At 45.6% G+C, this 23,825-nt stretch overlaps 1 protein-coding gene across 4 annotated transcripts in view; it reads right to left on the bottom strand.

The window, feature by feature from the left end:
- The window catches only part of SLC39A11 (solute carrier family 39 member 11), a 431,705-nt gene that overhangs the window by 136,409 nt on the left and 271,471 nt on the right, over window positions 1–23,825 (bottom strand). For all 4 annotated transcript variants that reach the window (XM_029210793.1, XM_029210794.1, XM_029210792.1 and 1 more), the window contains one exon: window positions 4,374–4,544. In XM_029210793.1, the coding sequence (XP_029066626.1) occupies window positions 4,374–4,544 (171 nt within the window). The remainder of the gene's footprint in view (window positions 1–4,373; window positions 4,545–23,825) is intronic.

Here is a 23,825-nt window from a genome sequence, read left to right as displayed (position 1 = left end):
CTGATCACATGAATCATAAATATTCATTACAGAAAAGTTGAGTTATAAATCTCACAAAACACGAAGGAAATAAAAATCAGCCGTAATCCTGTAACTCCATAAGCCCAAGAATAACCAACCACTGTTAACATATTAGTGTATAAATCTGTGGGGTTTTGTTCCCTCAAACAAAATCACTTCTGATGAAAACGTCAAGCGTCTCATCTAAAGCCATGAAATGGGGTCCTATTAGGAGCCGTCAGGAGGACAAGCCAAACAATTAAAATCAACTGTCCTGCTGTTCTAGAGACACAGGCAGTGACCTCCAGCTCTCTCTGCATCACAGTCACAACCAGCAAAGCAAACTTGACCCCTGGCTCTGATGAGAGGAAAATATAAAGTGTGCGATTTACCCAGCCTCTTTTTCTATGGACCTTTATGAATCACGTCAAACAGCAAGGAAAGTCCAGTGTATCCCAGAGACCCACAGAAGTTAAATGCGTCCCTTAGCCCACCTGGCGGCCAAGGTGGATAGGAAACTGAGACACCTGACTCCCCTCCTAGAAAGGAGGCCAGGTCCCCGAATGCACCAGCCATCCCCGGAGCCGGAATATATAGTCTGCTTCAATATGAACTGTAACATGGGTTCCAAAAACAAGACGGCACAGGCCTTCTTGCAAGAAGCTCCATGTACGGGGGGGAAACAGATACATTCAAATAACTGCATTCAGAGTGATAACTACCAAGACAGAGGCAGACACAGGATACAGGGAGGTGTCACCCAGAAAGGAGTGATGAACACTGTGAAATAAATGAAATTAACAATGTACTACTTGTCTTCTTTTTCACCAAATCATCCAGTGCCAGAGCTGGAAGGAACCACAGGGATAATTAACACACACGCCTCCTCCCCCCCTCCCCCCCTCCCTGCCAACCCCACCAAATTCTCCGATGGAGCAGTGCTTAAATGAGATAAGTTCTAGAATCCCTTTAAGCTCTAAATTTAACGTTCTCACGTACAAAGACCGTAAGCTACTTATGAAAAGAGATTAGTGGGAACTCCATGGCTGGTTGATTTTTAATTCCACTCTGACACAGAGAGGGAGCCTGTTTTCCGAAAGCCCGTAAATCCCTGGAAGGCTCCGAGCCCAGGAGTCTGTATGACATGGCAGGAGAAGCCCGTTAAGAGACAGTGTGCTCCCAAGGCTACAGAGTGGGGTTGCTTTCACAGAAAACATGCCGTTTCCTTGGGAGATCATTTTCCAAAGGACTCAGCTCCCCGGGCCGAGCCATAGAAGGAACGTTTGGTGAAGGGGGAAGCCCCCCACATCCTCGGGAGCCTTTGAACCCACCACTCGCCGGTGAGCAGGGCTCACGTCTGCTGGCCTCCATCGGGCATCACCCTTTCCTCCTGAAACATTTCAAGTCCTTGCACGGCTGGACAGTTTGTTTCTCTAAAGCAGGGGTTCCTTCCTGCTCTGGAGCCGTGGGTGGACTTCGTGAGATCTGTGAATACCCCAAACTGCCTGGTAACTGGTTTGCGTGCAACCTTCTCTTACGAGAGGGTCCATAGCCCTTAGCAGATTCCTGGGGGGACTGTGAACCACAGAAGTTTCAGGACTCATTTATCCTTGCACACGTGTCTAAAATATGAAGCCAAGTGCCTTGGGTGTGCGCTCATGTCTGCGTGTGGGTCCTCGCGCTCCAGAAACCTCTGGGAGACAGCACACGCGCTAATAAGATTTCCTTTTAACTCCTACATTTTAAAAAAAAGGTTTTTTTAAACAAAATGTCATCCCCAGGACATAGAAAACTGAACCAGCCAAGACAAAAAACTTCAAAAAAATCAATTATCCATTTAGTTGCTGTGAAAATCTACCTTTAAACCCAGAGTCTCGGGGAACATCAAAGCTCTAGTTAAATTTTTAATAAACCATGAAGGCTAGCGCTAAAGAAGAGACCTTTTCAAAGATAAGTTGGCCACAGACAAGCTCTTGAAACGGTTCTCATCAAAAGTCACGAAGCTGTCAGAAGGCAACGGTGGGCGAGTGAACTTCCCTTTAGACTGAAGTTAGAAGCTTGAGACTCTGGGACTGAGCCCCGGGGGGGCCTTCAGAAACACATCTATTTGTATTTAGATCTTTATTCTTTTTCAGCTGGTTAAAGAAGGAGTCTTAAATGGCAGAAAGACAGCCGCTAACTATTATGACTGAAAAGACGGTGTAAGTAACTTCTCTTCTTGAATGATTAGCATTTAACAGGTTGAAAGTGACCGTGGAGGTTTTGGAACTGTGCCCTCTGCAGAGACCCTGGTCTCTCGATAAGCTCTTTAACATACTGGGGGTGAGTATGACCAGATCCTTCCACCCAGGCAAATCCACTTTGGTCAGATTTGTGTGCTGGGGTCCCACGTAAGACATCATCTCAAGACATACTGAATAGCAAGCTCTCGGAAAACAACCAAAATAGTTGACTCAGAACCCAAAGGGAAAAAAGCCAAGAGAAAAATGAGAGGGAAACAGATGCTGACAAAAACTGGGAGCAAATTGGCCTATACGATCCTATGATAGAAATTCCTAAGATCAGGATAGAAATAAGAGAGGAAAAGGCTTCTCATCTAGAGGAAGATCTGAGCTGAGTGATTAGACAAGATGTTCTGAGAGATTTCATATGTACACTGCAACAGACAACATATTGATATTTTCATTCCTTAAAGATGACCAAAAGAAGTCTTCACTGCACAAGCAAAAGGCTATCAAGGCACACACAGGGGAAAAAACTCGGTTTGGCCGTGGCCTTCATTTCCACAGTATTGAAGCCAGAAGATACCAGAGCAACATCTATAAGAGCTACAAGGAGAAATAGGTACCTCTAGCAAAAGCTATGCCTAGTCCAGTCTCTGCTCCTGTACTGGGGTAACAGGTTGACATTATGAACTCTGCAAGGACTCAGATAATATATCACCTGGGGCTGCTCCCTGAGCAAGGCTGTCACTCAGACTTGAGTTCCAAAACTATGAAAGATGGATCAGAATGTTTAAGAACACAAGACTGAAGGAGTCAGGAGTATTATTAACGCTAATAACAGCTACCACTTTTCAAATGCTCAAATGGCCCAGCTACTGTACATATATATAATCTTCTTTAATTATCAAAATTGGTATAGTTCACTTTGTAAATAATATCCCAGTTATCTCAGTAGTAGCATTATCCCCACTTCATAGATGAGAACACCAAGGTTCAGAGAGCTCACGTCATTTGTCAAGATAAACTAGTTAGTTAAGTAGTAGAGCTGGAATTCCGCAATGTAACCCAAGGAGATCCTCAGGGTCTCTCAATTTGTTTTTTTAATAATATCTTTACTCTTTTTTTACGCTTATCTGTCTTTTCTAGTTACTCCATATAAAACATATTATTTTTGAAACAGAACACCAATCGATTAAAATAAATCCAAAGACACAAAACAAATTACTCCAAAATGTTAAAAAGGAAAGGGTTGGTAATGTAATAGGGAAGAACCTTTGTATTCTGTTACAAATTCACCACTAAAGGGATGTGGCCTATAAGCTCAAATTATACATAATGGCCCATCTCTGGGAACCCTGCCTCCCAGGTAATGGGAAAGAAAATACCTTTGTTTAGCTCAGAGGAGACATCCTGACCAGGCCCACCTGTGAAGGGCTGCAGGGAGGAAGAAATTAACACACCCCCTCCGGAGTCTGACCAGAACCAGGAAATGTCTGACTTTACTCCCTCCCCTTTTAGTATAAAAGAAGCCTGAATTCTAACCCAGGCAAGATGGTTCTTTGGGACACAAGTCCACCATCCTCTCGGTCTGCTGGCTTTCCAAATAAAGTTGCTATCCCTCACCCCAACAACTCATCTCTCGATTTATTGACCTGTCACGTGGTGAGCAGTACGAGCTTGGACTCGGTAACGGTAATGACATCTCAGAAAGATGTCCCCGTGAAGAAAGCAGGTAAGGCAAACATCAGTGTACAACTGTACTGAATTCAATACTTTTAAAAAGGATTAAGAAGAACCAGAGACACTCTGTGTTTACGAGAGGTGCAAGCCACAGCGATCGGGCAACAGCTATGAATTTATGCCCAAACGACTTGGTATCAAATATGTGAAGAAAGGAACTCATAGGTGGAAACTGGAGTGAAACTGTCTGCGGTAACTGGGACCAGAAGTTTTAACACGCAGTGATCAATCCAGAGCCGGTAACCCAAAAAATAAACTCAAGAAAGCTTTGCACTCCCCCCCCCCATGCCCCCTCGAGAAAGGACCAGCCTCACGATTGCCCAAGCCCCTTTTCCAGCCAGGCAACTGAGCTGACAGAGTCACTTCACCCTCAGACCCGTGGCTGGACCGCTCGGGGCAAGACCTCACCTGGGATGTTGTGTATGGTGATGGCCAAGATGAGTAGCACGATCCTCCTCCAGCTGCTGCCGCCGGGCAGCACCGGGTTCCCTTGAGACAGCACGGGGGCAGCTGGGCCCTCTGGAAGGTCGGTGGTCACTGCCTTCTTCCGCTGATATGCCTCGCCATTCTCACTCTTGTCTGAGCAAAAAAGAGAGGGATGGAAAGAGAGAGTAGTTTGAAAACAGGCACGTCAGTACTTGGACAAGCAGCAGCTGGAGGAAGCTTTCAGGGCTGGAAAATGGTCTATTTCCTAACTCCCTGAGGGCCCGTGTGTGCTTCTGCCTAGTCCTCCCCGCCTGCATTCATTCACTTACTCGTTCATTCATCAGTCAGTCCTTGAACAGACATTCAGTGCCCAATGTACGGGTACTAAAAAGGGTAAAAAGATATATGCTTATGTAGAGCTGAGTCACTTTGTTTTTTTTTTGTTGTTGTTGTTTTGCGGTACGCAGGCCTCTCGCTGCTGTGGCCTCTCCCGTCGCGAAGCACAGGCTCCGGACGCGCAGGCTCAGCGGCCATGGCTCACGGGCCCAGCCGCTCCGCGGCATGTGGGATCTTCCCGAACCGGGGCACGAACCCGTGTCCCCTGCATCGGCAGGCGGACTCTCAACCACTGCACCACCAGGGAAGCCCTGAGTCACTTTGTTATACAGCAGAAACTAGCACACCACTGTAAAGCAAGTATACTCCAAGAAAGATGTTAGAAAAAAATGAGAAAAATTTGAATAATATGTTGCTAAATGGAAAAATTATAATATAGAATAAAAATAAAATTTATAAATAAAAAAATAAAATTATAAATAAAAATAAAATTATAATATAGAATGTGATAGCACAATTTTGTTTAAATTTATGTGTATGTACTGAAAACAGATTGAAAATATAAATGTCAAATAGTAAGCCACGGTTATCTCTGAGTACAGGACTTATCAACAACAACAAAAAAAACAGAAAAAGGGCAAAGAGATGAAAATGGGGCATCCTAACGCTGCCTGTTTAAGAGAAGCAGGACTGAGCACAGATTCTGGAACTAGGCTGCCTGGCTCACTTCCTGACTCAGCCTCTCATCAGCCGTGTGGTGCGGAACAAGCTATTTAACCTCTCTGTGCCTTAGTTTCTTGATTTATAAAATAGGGTAAGAAAAGAACCTATGCCACAAGGGTTTTGTGAGAATTAAATGAGAGGCTGCACCAAAGTGCTCAGACCATACAAAGTGCTTATGTGTGGACGGTGGCTGCTGTCACACGTCCCCTCCCTCCTGCAGGAGGTGACCCTGCTCTACAGGTCACACTGACTCAGGGGGAACCAACTCGGATGCCAGGCTCAGCCAATCAGATTCTCTCCCCAGGGATGGGGGACGGGAATGGGGAAGGACCACGTGACCCCCAGTGTGGGCTCTGCATCCGAAAGGTCATGTGATATAAGGGCAGCCACGACGTACGTGCACGAATGGGAGTAGGGGGCAGCCAGACAGAGAGACAGAAGGTAACAGATGTACAGAGACAAGCAGAGGTGGGAAACCACGCAGCCAGAGACAGACAGACAGAGAGACAGACAGACAGAAATACAGACAAATGGCAGCCTGGGTGCCACAGGACATTCTGACCCTCATGGGCCGACTAAGGTACCCAGCCCTTGGGTTTCATGAGATTACCTTCCTTGTAAAAGTCCCCCTTTGGGGGGAAGGGGGTGAGGGATAAACTGGAAGTATGGGATTAACAGATGCACACTACCAGATACAAAATAGATAAACAAGGATTTACTGTATAGCACAGGGAACTATATTCAATGTCTTGTAGTAAACTGTAATGGAAAAGAATCTGGAAAAAAGGATATACAAGTATGTATAACTGAATCACTTTGCTGTACATCTGAACCTAACACAAAATTGTAAATCAACTATACTTCAATTAAAAATAAAATAAAATAAAGTTCCCCTTTGGGTATATATTTGAAAAGTGTCATTTCTTAGGGCCAGATTATGCCAAACACCCATGGTCTCCTGGGTTATTTGCTAATCCCTAATGGAGGCAAACTGCCTGGATCTGAAACACAGGACCGAGACTGAGGCAGGGAACCCAGGCTGCGGTTCACAGCAAAGGAAGGATCTTTCAGACAGGCTTCCTGCAAGAGGAAGGGAAACACCTGGGGACACAGATGGAGACAAGCGTCCCTCCATCATCTGAACCTGCAGAGCCTGACCCAGATGTCACAGACAGGTCACCAGAGCCTGTCTTTGGGACATCCACCACAGGACAGGGCAACCCTACAGCCCAGTGTTGGCTCTGCTACCCCAGGGGGATTATTAGTGGCCCCTTTCACTCCCCAAAGTGTCCTGGTTTGAAAGATAAATTTTATGGCTCCCCAGGTTGGGGGAAACAGCAGAAGCCTGACTGAGGCTCTGCTCAGATGGGGTCCAGCCGACTTGAAGGGTAGGAGGGAACTCTCCGTGGTAACTACTTCCCTTCTCTAGGGACAAATTTTTCACAAGCAAAATAATTCTCATCTCTAAGCTGAAAATTGCAGAAAAATTTTCCCAAAGTCAAATTAAGAAACTTTGAGGATTCCTTTACGCCTGAGCCCGGGCATTTGGTGCGGCCTCTCCTTACTCCTGGAAGTAAAGCAAGAAAAGGGCAGTTATCTCTCACCCCCTCAGGTGCTTCAAGACCAGGGTCTCATTCTATAAACTGGATCAGATCTTTGATTCCCTTTCCGGATGAGCCTATCTTAGTGGAATACGGTTTGTATGCCAAAAACCTGAAAAGAAAAAACCACTTCTTTTGAAAAGCCATTATGTGTTTGTTGATTCAGATCAAGCCAGTGCAGGCTGAACAGTAAGAGAGAGCCAGCGAGCAGGTAGACTCACTCCTCCCCAGCTGGTTCTCTTAGAAACAGCTGGATCTCAGACCCACTGGGGAGAAGGGGCCTTTTATCGGTCCTCTGAAATGCCAGGGTCGTCAGCCCTCCAATGGTCAGTAGGCACAACTCACGACACCGGCCTCTGGAGGATGCAGCTGTCTCAGGGGATAGCAACAACTCCTCCTAGACAATATTTGCACGAGCTGAAGCTAAATATTCACCATGTGGCATCTATACTGTGTGTGTGTGTGTGTGTGTGTGTGTACACGCGTGTGATTACCGCTGGGTACCATCTTTCGTGCCTCAGATATCAGACCGTCTTTGTGTGTGTATGCACAGGTGTGTGTTTCTGTGCACACACGGGTGTTCTTATATCGTTGACAAAACCTGATGACTCGGGCTGCAGAGGCTGGTCGTGGAACTGAACAAAACATGTGGGATTTCAAGCCCATAGACACTAAAGGCACAAGCAAACAGGCCCAAGTGCCGTGTAGGAAGGAAGCCGAGTGGTGATGAAGGGAGCTCAGCTGTCTCCTGGACCAGTCAGTGGACACCACAGATTCCCTGGACCTCCTCTGCACACGCGGCCCTGACCTGGATGCTCTCCAGTGGGCATTGATAGGAACAAAAAAAACCCATCTCCTCCCTTTGGGATTTTATAATTTAAGAGAGGACAGACAGGGAAGACGTGAGTATGTTCCTGTAAATCTAAGGGACAGAAATTCACACTCTCTAACAAGCGTGGGAGGCTAGACTGATTTCTGTCAGTGTCACAGAAGGATGCGGCTCTGAATTTCCTGCAAATAATGCACAGAGAACAACGGAGATGATGGGTGCCCCGTCAGCAAATTCCAGCACCAAACACGCGTTTAATAGGAACATCGAGAGGCATAAAGAGTTATTAACCGGGACGAGGATGCACGTCTCGCCTTGGGGTCCCGAGGTGTGAAAACTGATGTCACTGCCTCTCCCAGTGGGAAATGGGAGGGTATGAACGCCTGATGCACTTGAGAAAGTTAAATAACCCACCGTTTGGTAACAGCCACGAACGAGTCTGCAACGAGGAAAAACAGTCCAAATAAATCATTACAGAGAGTCCGGATGCATCCCCAGCAACGAATCCCCTTGTCTCTCCCAGAAAGGTTGCTTAAGCCATTGTACAGCATCCAGTAAAATACCAGCGCCGTGGACAAAGGGACCGCTTAAAGGAGGCCTGGCGCGGGGTTAGGGGTGTTGCCAGAGTGATAAGCACCCGTGAGATTTCCTGGGAGGGGAAAGGTCTGGGCATTTTTCGAGTAGGATTTGGCAAAGAGGAAGGACATTTTAGGGAAGGAACACCCGATGTCGGGTTCAGAAATGAAAAACGTCATCAGCGACATCCGGGAAGGGGTGATGCCAAGAACTTATTCTCAACTGACCCTCGATCCTTACAAAAGCCCCATGAAGTGGAGACCACCCCCTTTAACAAACAAGGAACCTGAAGAACAGAGAGGTGGAGGAACTGGTCCCAGGTCACACAGCCGGTCCAAGATGGATGCGGGAGTCAAGCTGGGTCCTCTGCCTCCAGAAGCCACTTCTTCACATGGGCCCCGTGGTTGACCAGGGGTGGGGGGTGGAGTGGTTACCTGCCCCTCTGCTCGCCAAAAAGGGTCACGAGCGAGTCTCTGCAGTGACATTTAGAAGGCTGAAACCCCAGAGGTTTAGCTCGGAGACAGTCCAGTGAGCTTGCACTACACGACACCAGAAAAGGCAGAAAAGGCGCAGAGGGAACCTCGTATCTGTAATCAATCACACCTGCTCGTACACAAACCTGAAAACGTTTCAGGCAAAGCTGTTTCTTAACCCAGCAGACCTACTGTTTGAAGTGTAAAGCAGCTGTTATGCAGGAAGTATTTATTAACACCAAGCACGCGACACAGGGTTACAATCCTTTCGGGAAGGTGGAAAGGAAAGACTTCAAGGTTGCCCATCGTCAAGAAACATTTTTAAAAAGTTTAAACTCAAGCGTCTGTGAATCCACAGAAAGAAGGGGCCCGGTGCTGGGGTTCGGCCTACCGTCCCCCACTTCATCCTTCCAGGAGAGGCACCCCATCGCTAAGTTTGAGAATGAGAACCACAGGAGAACAGACAGACCGATCCAAAGCTCACTTTTCCCGCTGAATCACCGGGTCACCTTATTGGACACCTTTTGTTCCCTGCGCTCTTCTCCCTCAAACAAGGGATGTGATTCTTGTACCAACATGTTATATTGTACAGCAAAAACAGAGCCAGGTCTGGTGGGCACAAACCGGGGAAGGGGCGGGGAGGGGATAAGCCTCCACCCCTTGAAGTGAAAGGCCTTGATGTCTTTAGATCATAGGCTCTAAACCATTTGGGATCAGCGATGCTTTTGAAAGTACGGTGGAGCTTACACTCCTCCCTCCAGCAAAAAAAAAATACACAGACGATTTAAAAATAATGTTTGAATCCTTATGGATTCAAGGTCGTCAGACTGAGCGCATCTTGCTAGATAAATGCCACGGTAACCTTCGTTTCATAACCCGGGGGGCGTCTCAGCAGGAACACAGGATGTTTGCTGTCCCTGTGATGATGTAACCGGCCAAATCTAATAGGCCCAGTGATGGAAGCTCAGGCCTCCAGTGAATAACGGCAACACTAATTAACAGATCACCAGCCACAAGAGCTTTAAAAATGTCCCCAAGGTATCACTGGAGATGATCTGGTTGAATTAGAGCGATATATATTCACTATGCAGTCTACACACACAAAATCCAAAGGCTGATCAAAAGCAGGGAAACAGGAGGATCCATTCACTTATATTTCCTTCCCCTTCCTTCTTGTTTCCCAGAGAATCAGAATAACTTGGGGAGAAGAAATTCAATTGCCAACATGAGTGTGGCAATGTTTGCTGAGAAATTTGGTTGTTTCCTCCATCAGCTGTGGGATTGGCACAACTTCCTTTATATAATGAAGGCTGAATTTGAAACACTGAACGTGAAGCAACTACTCAACATGGGTTACATCAACCTTGGCACGTAGAGAAAGCAAGGCCCATGGAGGCCCTTCTTAGCAGCCACGTGGAACTTCAAGGAAGAGCCAGCGTGGTTCTCCCCATCTTGGCAGAAGACGCCTCAGCTTGGAGACATTCAAAACTACAGCCTGTTTCTGTCTCTAAACCTATCCATAATTCTCATACTGTTTCCTTTTTGTAAAGCTGTAAATATAACTACGTGAAAGACCATTCCCCCAAAAGAGTCACCAATATCCCCGATACACTGACTGTCACTTGTTCCCACCCCTCGTCCAGTATGTGCACGTTGATGTTTTGCACATTTGCGGCCAGTGCACGTGGTAGAGAGAACAGATGCTGGAGCACACGGGCTGCTGTGGGATCATATGGCTCTGTCAACCATGGGACTGTGACTCTGTCAATCATTAACCATAAAGGCTTTAGGCAAATGCTGTATCTGTGTCTCAGTGCCTTTATAGTAAAATGGGTTTCATAGCCGTATCTACTTAGGAAGGCTGTTACGAGGACTAAAATATATGTAAAGCACTTGGCACGGAACCTGGCACCTGAAAAGTACGATTCATGTTAGTTATCGCAATTGATTATACATACTTTTTTTTTTTTTTTGGTACACTTCCTTTGAATTTTATTTTTTCGTATATAAATATAAAAAATATTTTAAAAATATTTTAAGCTATTTCCTTACAGATACGATACATTTCATTTTATTTTTTGGCCACACCACACGGCTTGTGGGATCTTAGTTCCCCAACCAGGGATCGCACCCGGGTCCACAGCAGTGAAAGCCCAAGTCTTAACCACTGGACCGTCAGGGAATTCCTTGGTTATACATCTTAATATACAGTTTCATATTCCATTTGTTTCTTTTAAAACTACAGAAATATTTTCCAAATTTCTTAGCCTCTGGGACTCTAGCTTTTAATGGCTCGAAGGCATTTTTGCTTAGTTCCAAGCCAATCATTTGCAAAACCATTTCTTTTTTATTCAAGCCTGAGCGGTCGCTCTTTCTTTTCCAGATGCTAAAAGATACAGTGCTTCTCTCTTGCCACATGGGGGCGTACTCTTCTGCTCCCTCCCACCCAGGATGGGCACCCACCCACCCAGGGAAAGTACTGCTTGACTTCACGAACCAGTTCTCTGTTTTACGGCTTCATGATTCATACATACCGCTGGAACATGTAAAAGGGCTGACCTATCCCAGGAGACAGAGCTTAGCACATGAGGGAAAATTCCTATTGCAACTGGGGGTGGATGGGGAATCTTTGTGCAAAGATCCTTAAATCTTTCAGGTGCTTCCCTGCTTGCTTGTAAGTAACTGCCGGCCAAAAATTGGTTTCCTAATATTGAACCACAGCGGAGCTGTATCACACGTGCGTTTTACAAATGCAAATGCAGATAGATGCATTTGAAAAGAAACAACAGAAAATTCCCTTCTTTGACCCATGGCTCCCCTTCCACCTTCCAGTACTACCTCCTGGAATTAATTTTGGATTCGATCTCACAAGAAAGGAGAGGCGTCAGTGGAAATGGAGAGAAAAACAAAACAAATTCATTCTTGGCTTTTGATCTTGGGGGGTAGGAGGCAAGTCCTGGTGGTTTAAGAAAGAAAAAGGATTTTCAAGGAGGGTGGGGCAGATTTTGACGCTTCAATATTTTGCCTTAAATGCTGTCTTTAGAACCCCGTGGGCACTTGAAACGTGCCTCAACTGTCAGGAACAGGGAAGCTGGGGGTGCAGTAGAGTGTGATATAATGCAGTCTACCGTTGGTCAAGAGACAGAGGAAAGAGGGAAGGAAAAACGATGCTCACGCCTTTCCTGGGAGAAATTCCTTACAAGGTCACCCACCCAGGAGTGTCCCTAGATCCTCCGGAACCCCTTGGAAAGACCGACATCTAGGCTGCAAATGTAAAGTCCTGGCATAGAACCAATGGCAGGACATTCATTTAAATGTCATCAATTTAATAAGTTTAGTGGGTTGAACTAGTCAAGGCAGGGCTGGTCAGCCATTAATCCATCTCTCCTTTGGGCAAGTACCCCCAATACAACTCTCCTTCCAATAACCTCATTTCTGATTCTAAAGATATAAATGCATATTTAAGCAAACTTGGAAAACCTCAAAGTATAACAGAAGAAAACTGAAATCCCATCAGCTAAAAAAAAAAATTTAGAGTTTGGTGTATTTCCTTCCAAGTTTTCTCAGGTGGTTTTACATAACTGAGATGATCATATTATACAACTGCTGACTATTTTTACTCGCACTAAACGTAACACAAACGTTTCCGCCGTATGATTAAAAACCCTTATAAGCATTTCAAGCAGTACAAAGTACTATTTACATTCTCACACCATTGAGCCTTTAGGCTATTTCTAAATTTTCTTCCCTATAAATATCACTGCAAAATCTTTAACCTATATAAACAATCAGAGATCTGAATGAACAAAGTTCCCAGAAGCTGAAATGCTGATCAGCGGGCCTGGATATATTTGTCTAATTAATTTCCAGAAAGGCCACGCCATTTATAGTCCCCTGGGCAGAGTTTGCAAGTTCTCATCATGCCATTTTTTAGTCAGCTTGGGTATTTCTCATTTAAAAATAAGTGTATTCATTTGTGGGAGAAATGACATTTCCCTTCCTTTGTATTTCTTTGACTACAAGTGAAATTGAACATTTTTCATAGTTCCAGGCATATTACTTTCCTCTTTTGTGAAAGGTCCTCTGTCCGAACAAGGCTTCTTTAAGGAATGAGAATATGACTAGCTTTTTCCTTACAGATACGAGTAACTTTCCTGTGATCCACTTATGTGTGTCAGTGAGTAATGAGATGGAGCTGGGAACAGCAGGTATTATTACACATCAGATGGATGAAACCACCTGGTCACACTGGAATTTCAGCCTCCATTTGCTAAACTCCTTTTTGACATTTCTCAAGACGGCAAAGTGCCCTTAAAAGAAAAAAGTGTTGGACAGAACTCGAATTCAAAAACATACATGCACCCCTATGCTCACAGCAGCACTAGTCACAATAGCCAAGACATGGGAACAACCTAAGTGTCCACTGACAGAGGAATGGATAAAGAAGATGTGGTGTATATATAATGGAATACTACACAGCCATAAAAAAGAATGAAATAATGCCATTTGCGTCAACATGGATGGACCTAGAGATTATCATACTAAGTGAAGTAAGCCAGACAAAGACAAATACCATATGATGTCACATATATATGGAATCTAAAATGTGACACAAATGAACTTACTTATGAAACAGAAACAAACTCACGTACATAGAGAACAGACTTGGGGCTGCCAAGGCGGGGTTAGGGGAGGGGAGGGATGGACTGGGAGTTTGGGATTAGCAGATACAAACTATTATCTAGAGGATGGATGAACAAAAAGGTCCTACTGTAGAGCACAGGGAACTGTATTCAATACCCTGTGATAACCCATAATAGAAAAGAATATGATAAATAATATATATGTGTGTGTGTATAACTGAATCACTTTGCTGTATAGCATACATTAACACAACATTGGAAATCAGCTATACATCAATAAAATAAAATTTTTTTCCAGTGTTATCTGCTTGATTTAGACCGCTACCTGGTATGGCCCCAAAAGCTAATTTTCTCTCTCAATATTCAAACACAACTGTTTCTTTTTTTTTTTAATTTTTTTTTTTTTTTGCAGACAGTGTACTTTTATTTTTTAATTTATTTTCTGAAGTATAGTTGATATAATAGTTTACATCTACTAATCCCAAACTCCCAATCCATCCTGCCCACCCACCCCCCGCTCCCCCCCGGCAACCACAAGTCTGTTCTCTATGTCTGTGAGTCTGTTCCTGTTTCGTAGATAGGTTCATTTGTGTCGTATGAAACACCACTCTTTTCAAAAGCAGAGGATATCTGAGAGCTTCTCTTGCTTCCCTAGCCTTCTGTCCCCCCACACCCCTGGGATTCTTGTATGCAGCACAGCGGTTTTGCAAACAGTACATATAGGCAGACCTCAGAGATACCATGGGTTCAGTTCGGGACCACCCCAGTGAAGCCAATAACGCAGTAAAGCGAGTCTCACGAGCTTCTTGGTTTCCCAGTGCATATAAAAGTTATGTTTACACTATGATGAAGCCTATTAATGTGCAACAGCATCATGCCTTAAAAATATCTTAAAAATACTTTATTGCTAAAAAAATGCTGACCGTCATCTGAGCCTTCAGTGAGTTGTAGCAGTAACATCAAAGATGACCAATGACAGATCACCGTAACAAACAGAATAATAATGAAAAAGTTTGAAATAGCGTGAGAATTACCAAAATGTGACACAGAGACACAAAGTGAGCAAATGCTGCTGGAAAATGGCGCTGATAAAACTTGTTCGAGGGACTTCCCTGGTGGCGCAGTGGTTAAGAATCTGCCTGCCAATGCAGGGGACACAGGTTCGAGCCCTGGTCTGGGAAGATCCCACATGCCGCGGAGCAACTAAGCCCATGCACCACAACTACTGAGCCTGTGCTCCACAACTACTGAGCCCGTGCTCCACAACTACTGAAGCCCACATGCTCTAGGGTCCATGCTCCACAACAAGAGAAGCCACTGCAATGAGAAGGCTGCACACCGCAACAAAGAGTAGCCCCCACTCGCTGCAACCAGAGAAAGCCCGTGCGCAGCAACAAAGCCCCAACGCAGCCAAAAAAATAAAAAAACTCGTTAGATGAAAGGTTGCCACAAACCTTTGATTTGTTTAAAAAAAAAAAAAATCTGCAAACTCAGTAAAGCAAAGCATAATAAAACGAGGTCTGCCTGTATAGCAAAAAAATCTAATGTGGACAGGACCCTTGCTAGAGTTTCTGAATTTAGCAAATAAAAAGACAGGGTGCTCAGTTGTACATGAATTTCAGATAAAACAGAAACGTTCAGTATAAGTATATCCCGAATATTGCAGGGGATATACTTATGCTAAAAAGTATTCATTGTTTATCTGAAATTTGAATTTAACTGGGTATCCTGTATTTTAACCAACAGTCCTACTTACCCAATCTAGGGTCCGAGTTCTAGGGCGGGGAGAAGCTGGGCAGACCGACTGCACTTTCCTCTGAAAGCAGCCACACACTCGTCTCAGTGAAAAAATCTTTCAATGATGCACTACATGGGTCACGTACAATCCAGGGTAGGAAAAGATTCTGTTAGAGACCAAGGAAACTTCATGGAAAGATAACTGAAGTATGTATATATGTATTTATTTATTTTTATAAATGTATTTATTTATTTTTGGCTGCGTTGGGTCTTCGTTGCTGCACACGGGCTTTCTCTAGTTGTGGCGAGCGGGGGCTATTCTTTGTTGCAGTGCACGGGCTTCTCATTGCGGTGGCTTCTCTTGCTGCGGAGCACGGGCTCTAAGTGCATGGCCTTCAGTAGTTGTGGCTCGCGGGCTCTAGAGCACAGGCTCAGGAGTTGTGGCGCACGGGCTTAGTTGCTCCGCGGCATGTGGGATCTTCCCGGACCAGGGCTCAAACCCGTGTCCCCTGCATTGGCAGGCGGATTCTTAACCACTGCGTCACCAGGGAAGTCCCAACTGAAGTATTTACTTTGCTTAGTTACTAACCTTTAGGCAGAGACACAACGGGAGTTTAAGAAACATAATGAAAACCTTATTTACAATCTTTTAAACTATAATAGATTTCTCCATTTATCATTCTAATAATCTCAATCCACACGATTGTCAGAGGATGAAATGCTGTCTGTGTAAGAAGGCTGATTAGATTCCCTTGTCTTTTCAGTCAGTACATATTTTCCAGGCCCTGAAAGTCATCCATGCCTTAGCTTTGATGCTTATGAATAAGCAATTGCTTTGCTACAACAGAGAAACAAGTAGGTCTGCGTAATTGGTAAAAAATTAAATGTACGTCAGAAGAAGAAATGGGTTCACTATTAGCTAAAGATTTCTCATCCATTAAGCAAACCACCCACTAAAACGTTGTTTGTTCCAAATAGCTAAGTAAGATAATAATTTCTACTCTTGGTCAACGGAACCAAGATTTCCAATAAGATTAAAACGTCCACCTACCAGGTCAGCTCTTCTACCGCCTTATCAACATGAGCTCATTCCTGATGAATTAACTGTTCTCCAAAAATAAATCCCAAGTGGACTCCAGAGCTGCCTCTAATTCTTCTTAGCTTACCCTACACATTGTGTTCAGTGCAAACACCCTGGTGGGCAAGAGACCTCCATAACTACTGAGGGATCCACCAGCAGAAGACATTTGCTTCAAAAGAGTTCCAGCCCCCTCATTAGAGAAAGGGCATTTTGGAGAATTGAAGACTGCTTATAAGAGCTTTAGAGAGGACTCTCAACCTCTCCGGGAAAGATGGGGGCTCCTCACTTGACTTATACGGTTGTAAATTACCAGGTCGAGGAGGTGTCGTCCAAGAGGACAGCACCTATTTCAGGCTTGTGTCCAACTGCTAACATGAACTTCATAGTCATCTGTGTCACTTTCACCTTTGACATAAGGCCACTCTGCCATCTCCTCTAATTCTGAGGATAAACATTCGTAGCCAAGACCATTGTATCTCCAAGTGTGGAATGAAGACATCCATTGCTGTGCGCGGTGGAGGCTCTTAAAAGATGACTCCTGAACCACCACCACCCCCATCCCGGTAGCTCCTGAATTAGAACCTATGGGAGAAGGGCCCAGGAATCTGCATTGTACAAGCCATATGTCCCTTCACGCTCACCCCAACATATTTCTGATACAAACTACACTCTAAAAATGAACGTTTTAGACTGCCCAACTACAAATGAGTCGAGGGATTACCTCTGTACTTAAATTTACTTTAGTCCAGGGACTTCCCTGGTGGCGCAGGGGATAAGACTCTGCACTCCCACTGAAGGGGGCCCGGGTTCGATCCCTGGTCAGGGAACTAGATCCCACATGAATGCTGCAACCAGGAGTTCGCATGCCACAACTAAGGAGCCCACGTGCTGCAACTAAGGAGCCCGCCTTCCCCAACTAAGACTGGGTGCAGCCAAATAAATAAATAAATATTTTTTAAATGTACTTTAGTCCAAATACTACTGCCTAATTTGGTGTCTCAAAGTACTAGACAGAGATATATCTGACCCTTAGTCATAGCTGGGCACCTAAAGATTCATATGACTTTTTTCCAAACACGCAGTGGGAAAGGTAAAGGAATTTAAGACTAGAAGATGAAAAGTAATTGAACTATCTTGATAGGAACCATCATTTCCTTACATAAAATAAAAATCCTTTTCTTTTTTTTTTTTCAAGAGGATATGGGTCATCGTAAGGAAATTCAATCACCAGCAGAAGAACTGAGAGAAAAATAAATTCCTTCAAACCAAGACACTCTCTCATCTTGCCTAAGTCGATATAGGGTCTATAGACAGGGACTATATAGGGTCTAAATCAATATAATCCCTCTGTTTATTTATATATATAGCGTTTCCTCTTTTATCCTAGAAGTTGGTCACCAGGAATCAAAACATGACAGGATAGATGAAAACTCTTAGCTTCTATAATCAAGAGAGTATCCACACGGCCAATATTAACAAACAGCATGACATTCTGCAAACCACAATGGGAAACAAAATCTTTCTTTTGTCAAAGGCCGCAAAACTGAAAGGAAAACATGGTGCTTCTAAATAGGTTTAAGTGTGACTAAAATTCCATAAATATTTCTTGGTTTATGGATTTTCTTTGCTTTTCGGGATACAAACAGTTGATGCTGGATCACAGGATAATCGCTGGAGATAACAACGAAAAAAGAAGATGAGCACAGGCCTGAAGATTTAGGGTTTGCTTTTTGTCTTTGCTACAAGAAGGTCAGAGAGCTGGGGCTTGACCCGGATGCAAAGGAGACTGTAAGTCCATGTCTGGCTTCAGTAGGAAGTGTTTCTTGGTCACAGTCCCCAGTGCTGGGCAACAGAAACCAACTCATTCATCGGAAGTGTCCCGAGGGAGGGGCTCGTGGAATCAACCCAGGAAGGCCACAGAACCCACCCTGGAACCCAGACAGGGCCAAGGGAGACCAGGACTTCTTGATCCACCCACAAAATGCCCCCACGTCGCCCTCAGGGTGGCACCCTTATCCCCAATGTCCCAAAATGCTGGCCACTCCTGCTGTAACACTGCCCCCTTTGCCGTCAGGTCCATCTAACTGGCCAAGCCAAGGTCACCTCCAGCTGCCAGACAGGCTGGAAGTCCAGCTTCTATCCTGAAAGCCAGGCTCTGTCTTTCACCAAGACTTGCGAGATGGGGCAGAAGGGAGAGTCCCAAACATGCTCAAGGGGTTCAGGGGCCAAGCAGCTAGGGGAGACAGGGGCGGAGAGAGGGAGGGAGAGATTCACGTCCTCAGACATCTAAGTCTGCAATGTCTAATTCTACATTAAAGTTGCACCATATTTTTCTCACTCTTTAGAAAGACACAACGAAATGATGGAATCCATGGTAGACAATTCTCATGCCAACTCTATCTCCAGTGCTCTACACGTAACCCTAGGAAAGTCCCAACCGCTCAAGATTTTTGCTTCTTCCAAGTGTAACTGAGCTGAATTAGACAGACTCCAGGGCCCCTTCCAGCACGAACCTTCTATGCTTCTGGAGACAGCCTCTGACACAGCTGGCCTAAATGACCACTCATCCCTGGTGAGTAGGAGAGAGCGGCTGTTTCCAGTGCCAGAGTTTCTAGAACTCTGTTCTAGCCCAAGAAATTCCCCCAGATGAGTTTCACGGACAGCACATTCCAACCGTTCATAACATAAGGACGTGCTCTAAATGAGCAGCAAGTTCATTTGCCCCTGGGGAATCAACCTCTTTTGTGCCCTCGAGTAAAAGCACTATTTTCCCTTAAAATGTATTAAAATATTTTCTGACAATACCCAAATTCCCATCCATTATAGGAAATATACAAAACACTGATGAGCACAAAGAAAGACAGAAAACCACTCACCACCCAGAAGTGACCACCTTTTAAAACTCCTAACAATCCTTTCTATATTTATACTGTGTGTGGATAAATGCAAACACACACACACATCTTTTAATTGAATCATACTATTTTGAAACATGACTTTACACAACAATAAATCGTAAATACATTCCATATCATAATACATTCTCCCGTATCAGAGGTTCTCAACCAGATTCCCGTCAGCTGCTAGAGGTCGAGATACGCACGATGCAGAATTTCCAGTAGCCGAACAGAGAGCTAAGAATACGTACTCAGGGGCTTCCCTGGTGGCGCAGTGGTTGGGAGTCCGCCTGCCGATGCAGGGGACACGGGTTCGTGCCCCGGTCCGGGAAGATCCCACGTTCAGCGGAGCGGCTGGGCCCGTGAGCCATGGCCGCTGAGCCTGCGCGTCCGGAGCCTGTGCTCCGCAACGGGAGAGGCCACGGCAGTGAGAGGCCCGCGTACCGCCAAAAAAAAAAAAAAAAAAAAAAAAAAAAAAAGAATACATACTCAAACATATATACAATGGAACATTACTCGGCCATAAAAAAGAACGAAATAATGCCATTTGCAGCAACATAGATAGACCTAGAGATTATCATACTGAGTGAATTAAGTCAGACAGAGAAAGACAAATATATGATATCACTTATATGTGGAATCTAAAAAAAAAAATAGTACAAATGAACTTATCTACAAAACAGAGTCACAGATGTAGAAAACAAACTTAGGTTAACAAGGGGGAAAGAGGGGAATAGGGATAAATTGGGAGATTGGGATTGACACATACACACTACCGTATATAAAATAGGTAACTAATAAGGACCTACTGTACAGCACAGGGAACTCTACTCAATACTCTGTAATGACCTATGTGGGAAAAGAATCTAAAAAAGAGTGGATACGTGTATATGTATAACTGAATCACTTTGCTGTACACCTGAAACTAACACAACATTGTAAATCAACTACACTCCAATATAAAGCAAAATTAAATTAAAAAAAAAAAGAATACAGACTCAAGATTCCTTTTCCTGTCAGAAGAAAAGATGTGCTTACTGTCCAAATCATTTTAAAGTCAAGCACAACCAATTAACTTCCAGGCCTCCAGTGAGGTCTGGTGTTTAGAATCATGAAAGGTGGCTGGACAGGAATGATAAATCACCAGTTTAAAATTGGCCAAATGTTGGTGGAACTTAAAAGGGCCAATATTTCTTGTTCTGAGACTTCTGTGATGTAAATGTTATCTTTAGGAGTGGTTTCTGAGCCCTTCCTTCTTAGGCTCGATTTGAATGGTATATGAAAAAGAACATGTGTCTAAGCAGGGGTGCTTTCTGCAGCCGACGTTTCCATCATATTGAACATTTTTCCCGTTCATCATTTATTTGTTGTCTGTTTGCAAGGCCATCGCCTCGTATCTGGGCCTGAGCTTTGCTCACAGTTACATCGACGGCGCCCAGCACGGTGTCTGGCACAGAGGAGGTTACTTAAATATTTCGCATACTAACCCTATTAGAGGTGTTATCCTAACTACCCACTCACAGAAGGCACTACTTCAACCTAATCCTCCCCAGGAGACAAAGTGGGGGGGGGGAAAGGAGGGGAGAGCAGTTCCATGAATAGTAAATGCCAACCTGAAAAGCAGGATAATCAAACTCAAAACCTTATATAATCACCAACCCCCCCGGCCCCGTGACACACAGCAGCCCAGGATGAAGCTGATTCTTGCTTCATGACCCCCTCTGCTCCCCGATTCAGGATCAACTATCACTGACCGAGTGTTTGTTGTATACCCTGCAAGGCCCCGGATGTTCAATGACCTGGAGAACTTTTTATCTTCTTTAATCCTAGAAGCAGCTCTAGGAGGTATGAACCCTATCTTACAGGTAAGGAACCCTATCTTACCCAACATCCTTCCTTCCAAGTAGCTGCCCAGCCACTATCCCCAGCTCCGCCCCCTTCCTGTAACTGACAGCCTACAGTGTGCGTGTGTGCGCGTGCGTGTGTGTGTGCGTGCGTGTGTAATGCTTCTTCTCTATCCTCTTGGTCCAGGAGGAGGAATTTTCCCTAAATACTCTTGGCCTTTTGTCCCGCCCTTCACACCTCCTGTGGGGAAGAAGTGAGTTTCCTGAGAGATGAATCTGGGGGGACGGGCATGCATGGTTCAGCCCCCTCCCTCTTCCCTTGAGTGCCAGGGCGCCCACAGGTAACATGTCTCTGGTCTAATCCCCCATGTGGCAAGTTTTACAGGGGGGTGGGGCAGGGCCCACGTGGCTCCACAGATGTGTCTGTGAGTGGTGGCTAAGTCTGCCTAATTCTGCATTCAACATCATGAATCCCATTGTTGCTGCATACAAAACCCATGCCTCTAACCTAACCTTCACTGGTAATGACAGTGAAATTGTTATTTCCATCTGCCTCCTTTGCTTCTTACTGTTGATTCAGAATTCGGACAGGGAAGACCCAACACCCAGTGCTAAACCTGCTCTAGCGTCCAGTCCACAGCGGTCAGCGCGTGGATGGACTTATGATTCAAGCCAGCCCATCAAAGTCCTTGGTCTACACATAATGCCCGTGGACCCTGCCCCATGGACTCGAGCCTGGCCACACCAGCAAAGACAAGGGAAATACATCGGGCGGAGAAGTCACCTCAGAGGTGCCATGTTCCCTGTTCCAGACCGGATGCCTATTCGTGAAGCTCCCCCTTTTCCCATGAGCTCCCAGTACTACCCTCCCCACCAGGGAGCCAATAAAAATCCCTCTGGCTCCACCTAGTCTAACTGATCCCCGTCATCAGCAACCAAGAGAGGTCAGACCTGAAGTAAGAAAACTTGACTCAGAGACTGAGTGATCCTGCTAGGGATGAGGACTCCTCAGCTACAAAGCAGCAGGGACCGGGGTGCAGACCCAGATCTCCTGACTGCCGGTGTGGGGCCGTTTCCACCAACCACACCACCTCAATCTCTTTCCCCTTCAGCCTCGCCACCACTGCTTCTAAAACCCCAAATCCCCTCGACCCACTAATTCTCTGAAGCATTTGGGGCTCAGGAACGTTTCCTTCCACCACGCAGACCCCCCAGGATGCACATCACTGCCTTGCCCCCTGTAGCTTCGGCCCTCACCGTGCTGAACAAACTAGACATCTGAGGGCAAAGAGGGCTTGAACTTGGCCTCTGGGCCCATCTTCTCACCCAAGGCAGATCCCCAGTTCCTTGCACCGGTCTCCTGGCCTGAGCTCTGGCTGGATTAACCACTCTGCCCTCAAAAGCAGCCAGTCTTCTTGATCAGGCCAGTCACATGTCAATCCCGTGCCAAAGCCCATCCAGAGAAGACCGGGTCCAGAAACGCAGGAGCCCAGAGGCACCTATGAGAGAGGCAGTGAGGGCAAGTGGGCACGGGTCTCCTCCTCTGCCTTCTTCTTCTCTTCCAGAAAGCAAGCCCTGCGTCACCAAGACAGAAAGCTCCCAGACACTGGTCGGATTCAAGAAAATCACATAAAGAATAACAAGGGATTATGTGGGGATGGGACAGGGGACTGGAGCCTACTAACCAGGAAGAAATTCCGGGAGATGATGGACAAAGCGGGGGTAAATGGCACAGCATTCGACAAGGATCAGCAGACAAAGTCCCTTTCCTGGGGGACAGGACGAGGGCCTCACAAAGTATATTCTGCCACAGAGAACCTGCAGGGGGCAGAAGCGCCTGTTTTCTTTTCTTTTTTTTTTTTTTTTTTTTGCGGTACGCGGGCCTCTCACTGTTGTGGCCTCTCCCGTTGAGGAGCACAGGCTCCGGACGCGCAGGCTCAGCGGCCATGGCTCACGGGCCCAGCCGCTCCGCGGAATGTGGGATCTTCCCGGACCGGGGCACGAACCCACGTCCCCTGCATCGGCAGGCGGACTCTCAACCACTGTGCCACCAGGCAAGCCCAAAACCTGTATTCTTTTAGGTGAGAAGAGCCCCTATGTTAGCGTAACCTACAAAGCTAGAAAGGTGAAGCCCCACCAAGGCCCTATTGGATATTCTTGGGTTAGGTGGGCTCATTTCCAATCAGCACGGGCTTAGGGCTTATAAATAAGGAGCCGCTAGCACATCATTGAGATGCAAGTAATTTACACATTATGTAAATGCAGCTAAACGTCTGTCTCTGAAGGTCTGTTTTCCTAGTCATCTAAATATCTCCCCAGCAACACTTCCGTGCTATTAACCTGTTCAAAAGACATTTCGGACAGAGGGCAGAGGCAAACCTGGGCACAGCTGCCCACGCTGTTAAGAAAAACAAACAAAAAACCAAAAAACGACTCTCCAAGAACGGGGTCCCATCTAGTAAAGAAAAACCGCCCTCCCAACCTGGCTGTTCTCCGTGGAAAAGAACACAAGTCAGCTCGTATGATGGCAAACTCGTGTTTGACTTGTGGGTGGAGGGTGGACCGTGGAAAGAAGAATCTGCTGGCATCGCCAGGGAGGCACAAGGGGAAATTCCAGGCCTCAGTTTGCCACCACCTCCCCACTCTCCAGATCAGCAACAGTGATTCGGACACAGGAGCCGCCTGTTCCCCCCC

Source organism: Monodon monoceros, unplaced genomic scaffold (assembly GCF_005190385.1).
Source record: "Monodon monoceros isolate NGI ecotype Baffin Bay Population unplaced genomic scaffold, NGI_Narwhal_1 Super_Scaffold_9, whole genome shotgun sequence".
Classification (NCBI taxonomy): domain Eukaryota; kingdom Metazoa; phylum Chordata; class Mammalia; order Artiodactyla; family Monodontidae; genus Monodon; species Monodon monoceros.
This window is presented reverse-complemented; position numbering and strand designations above follow the sequence as displayed.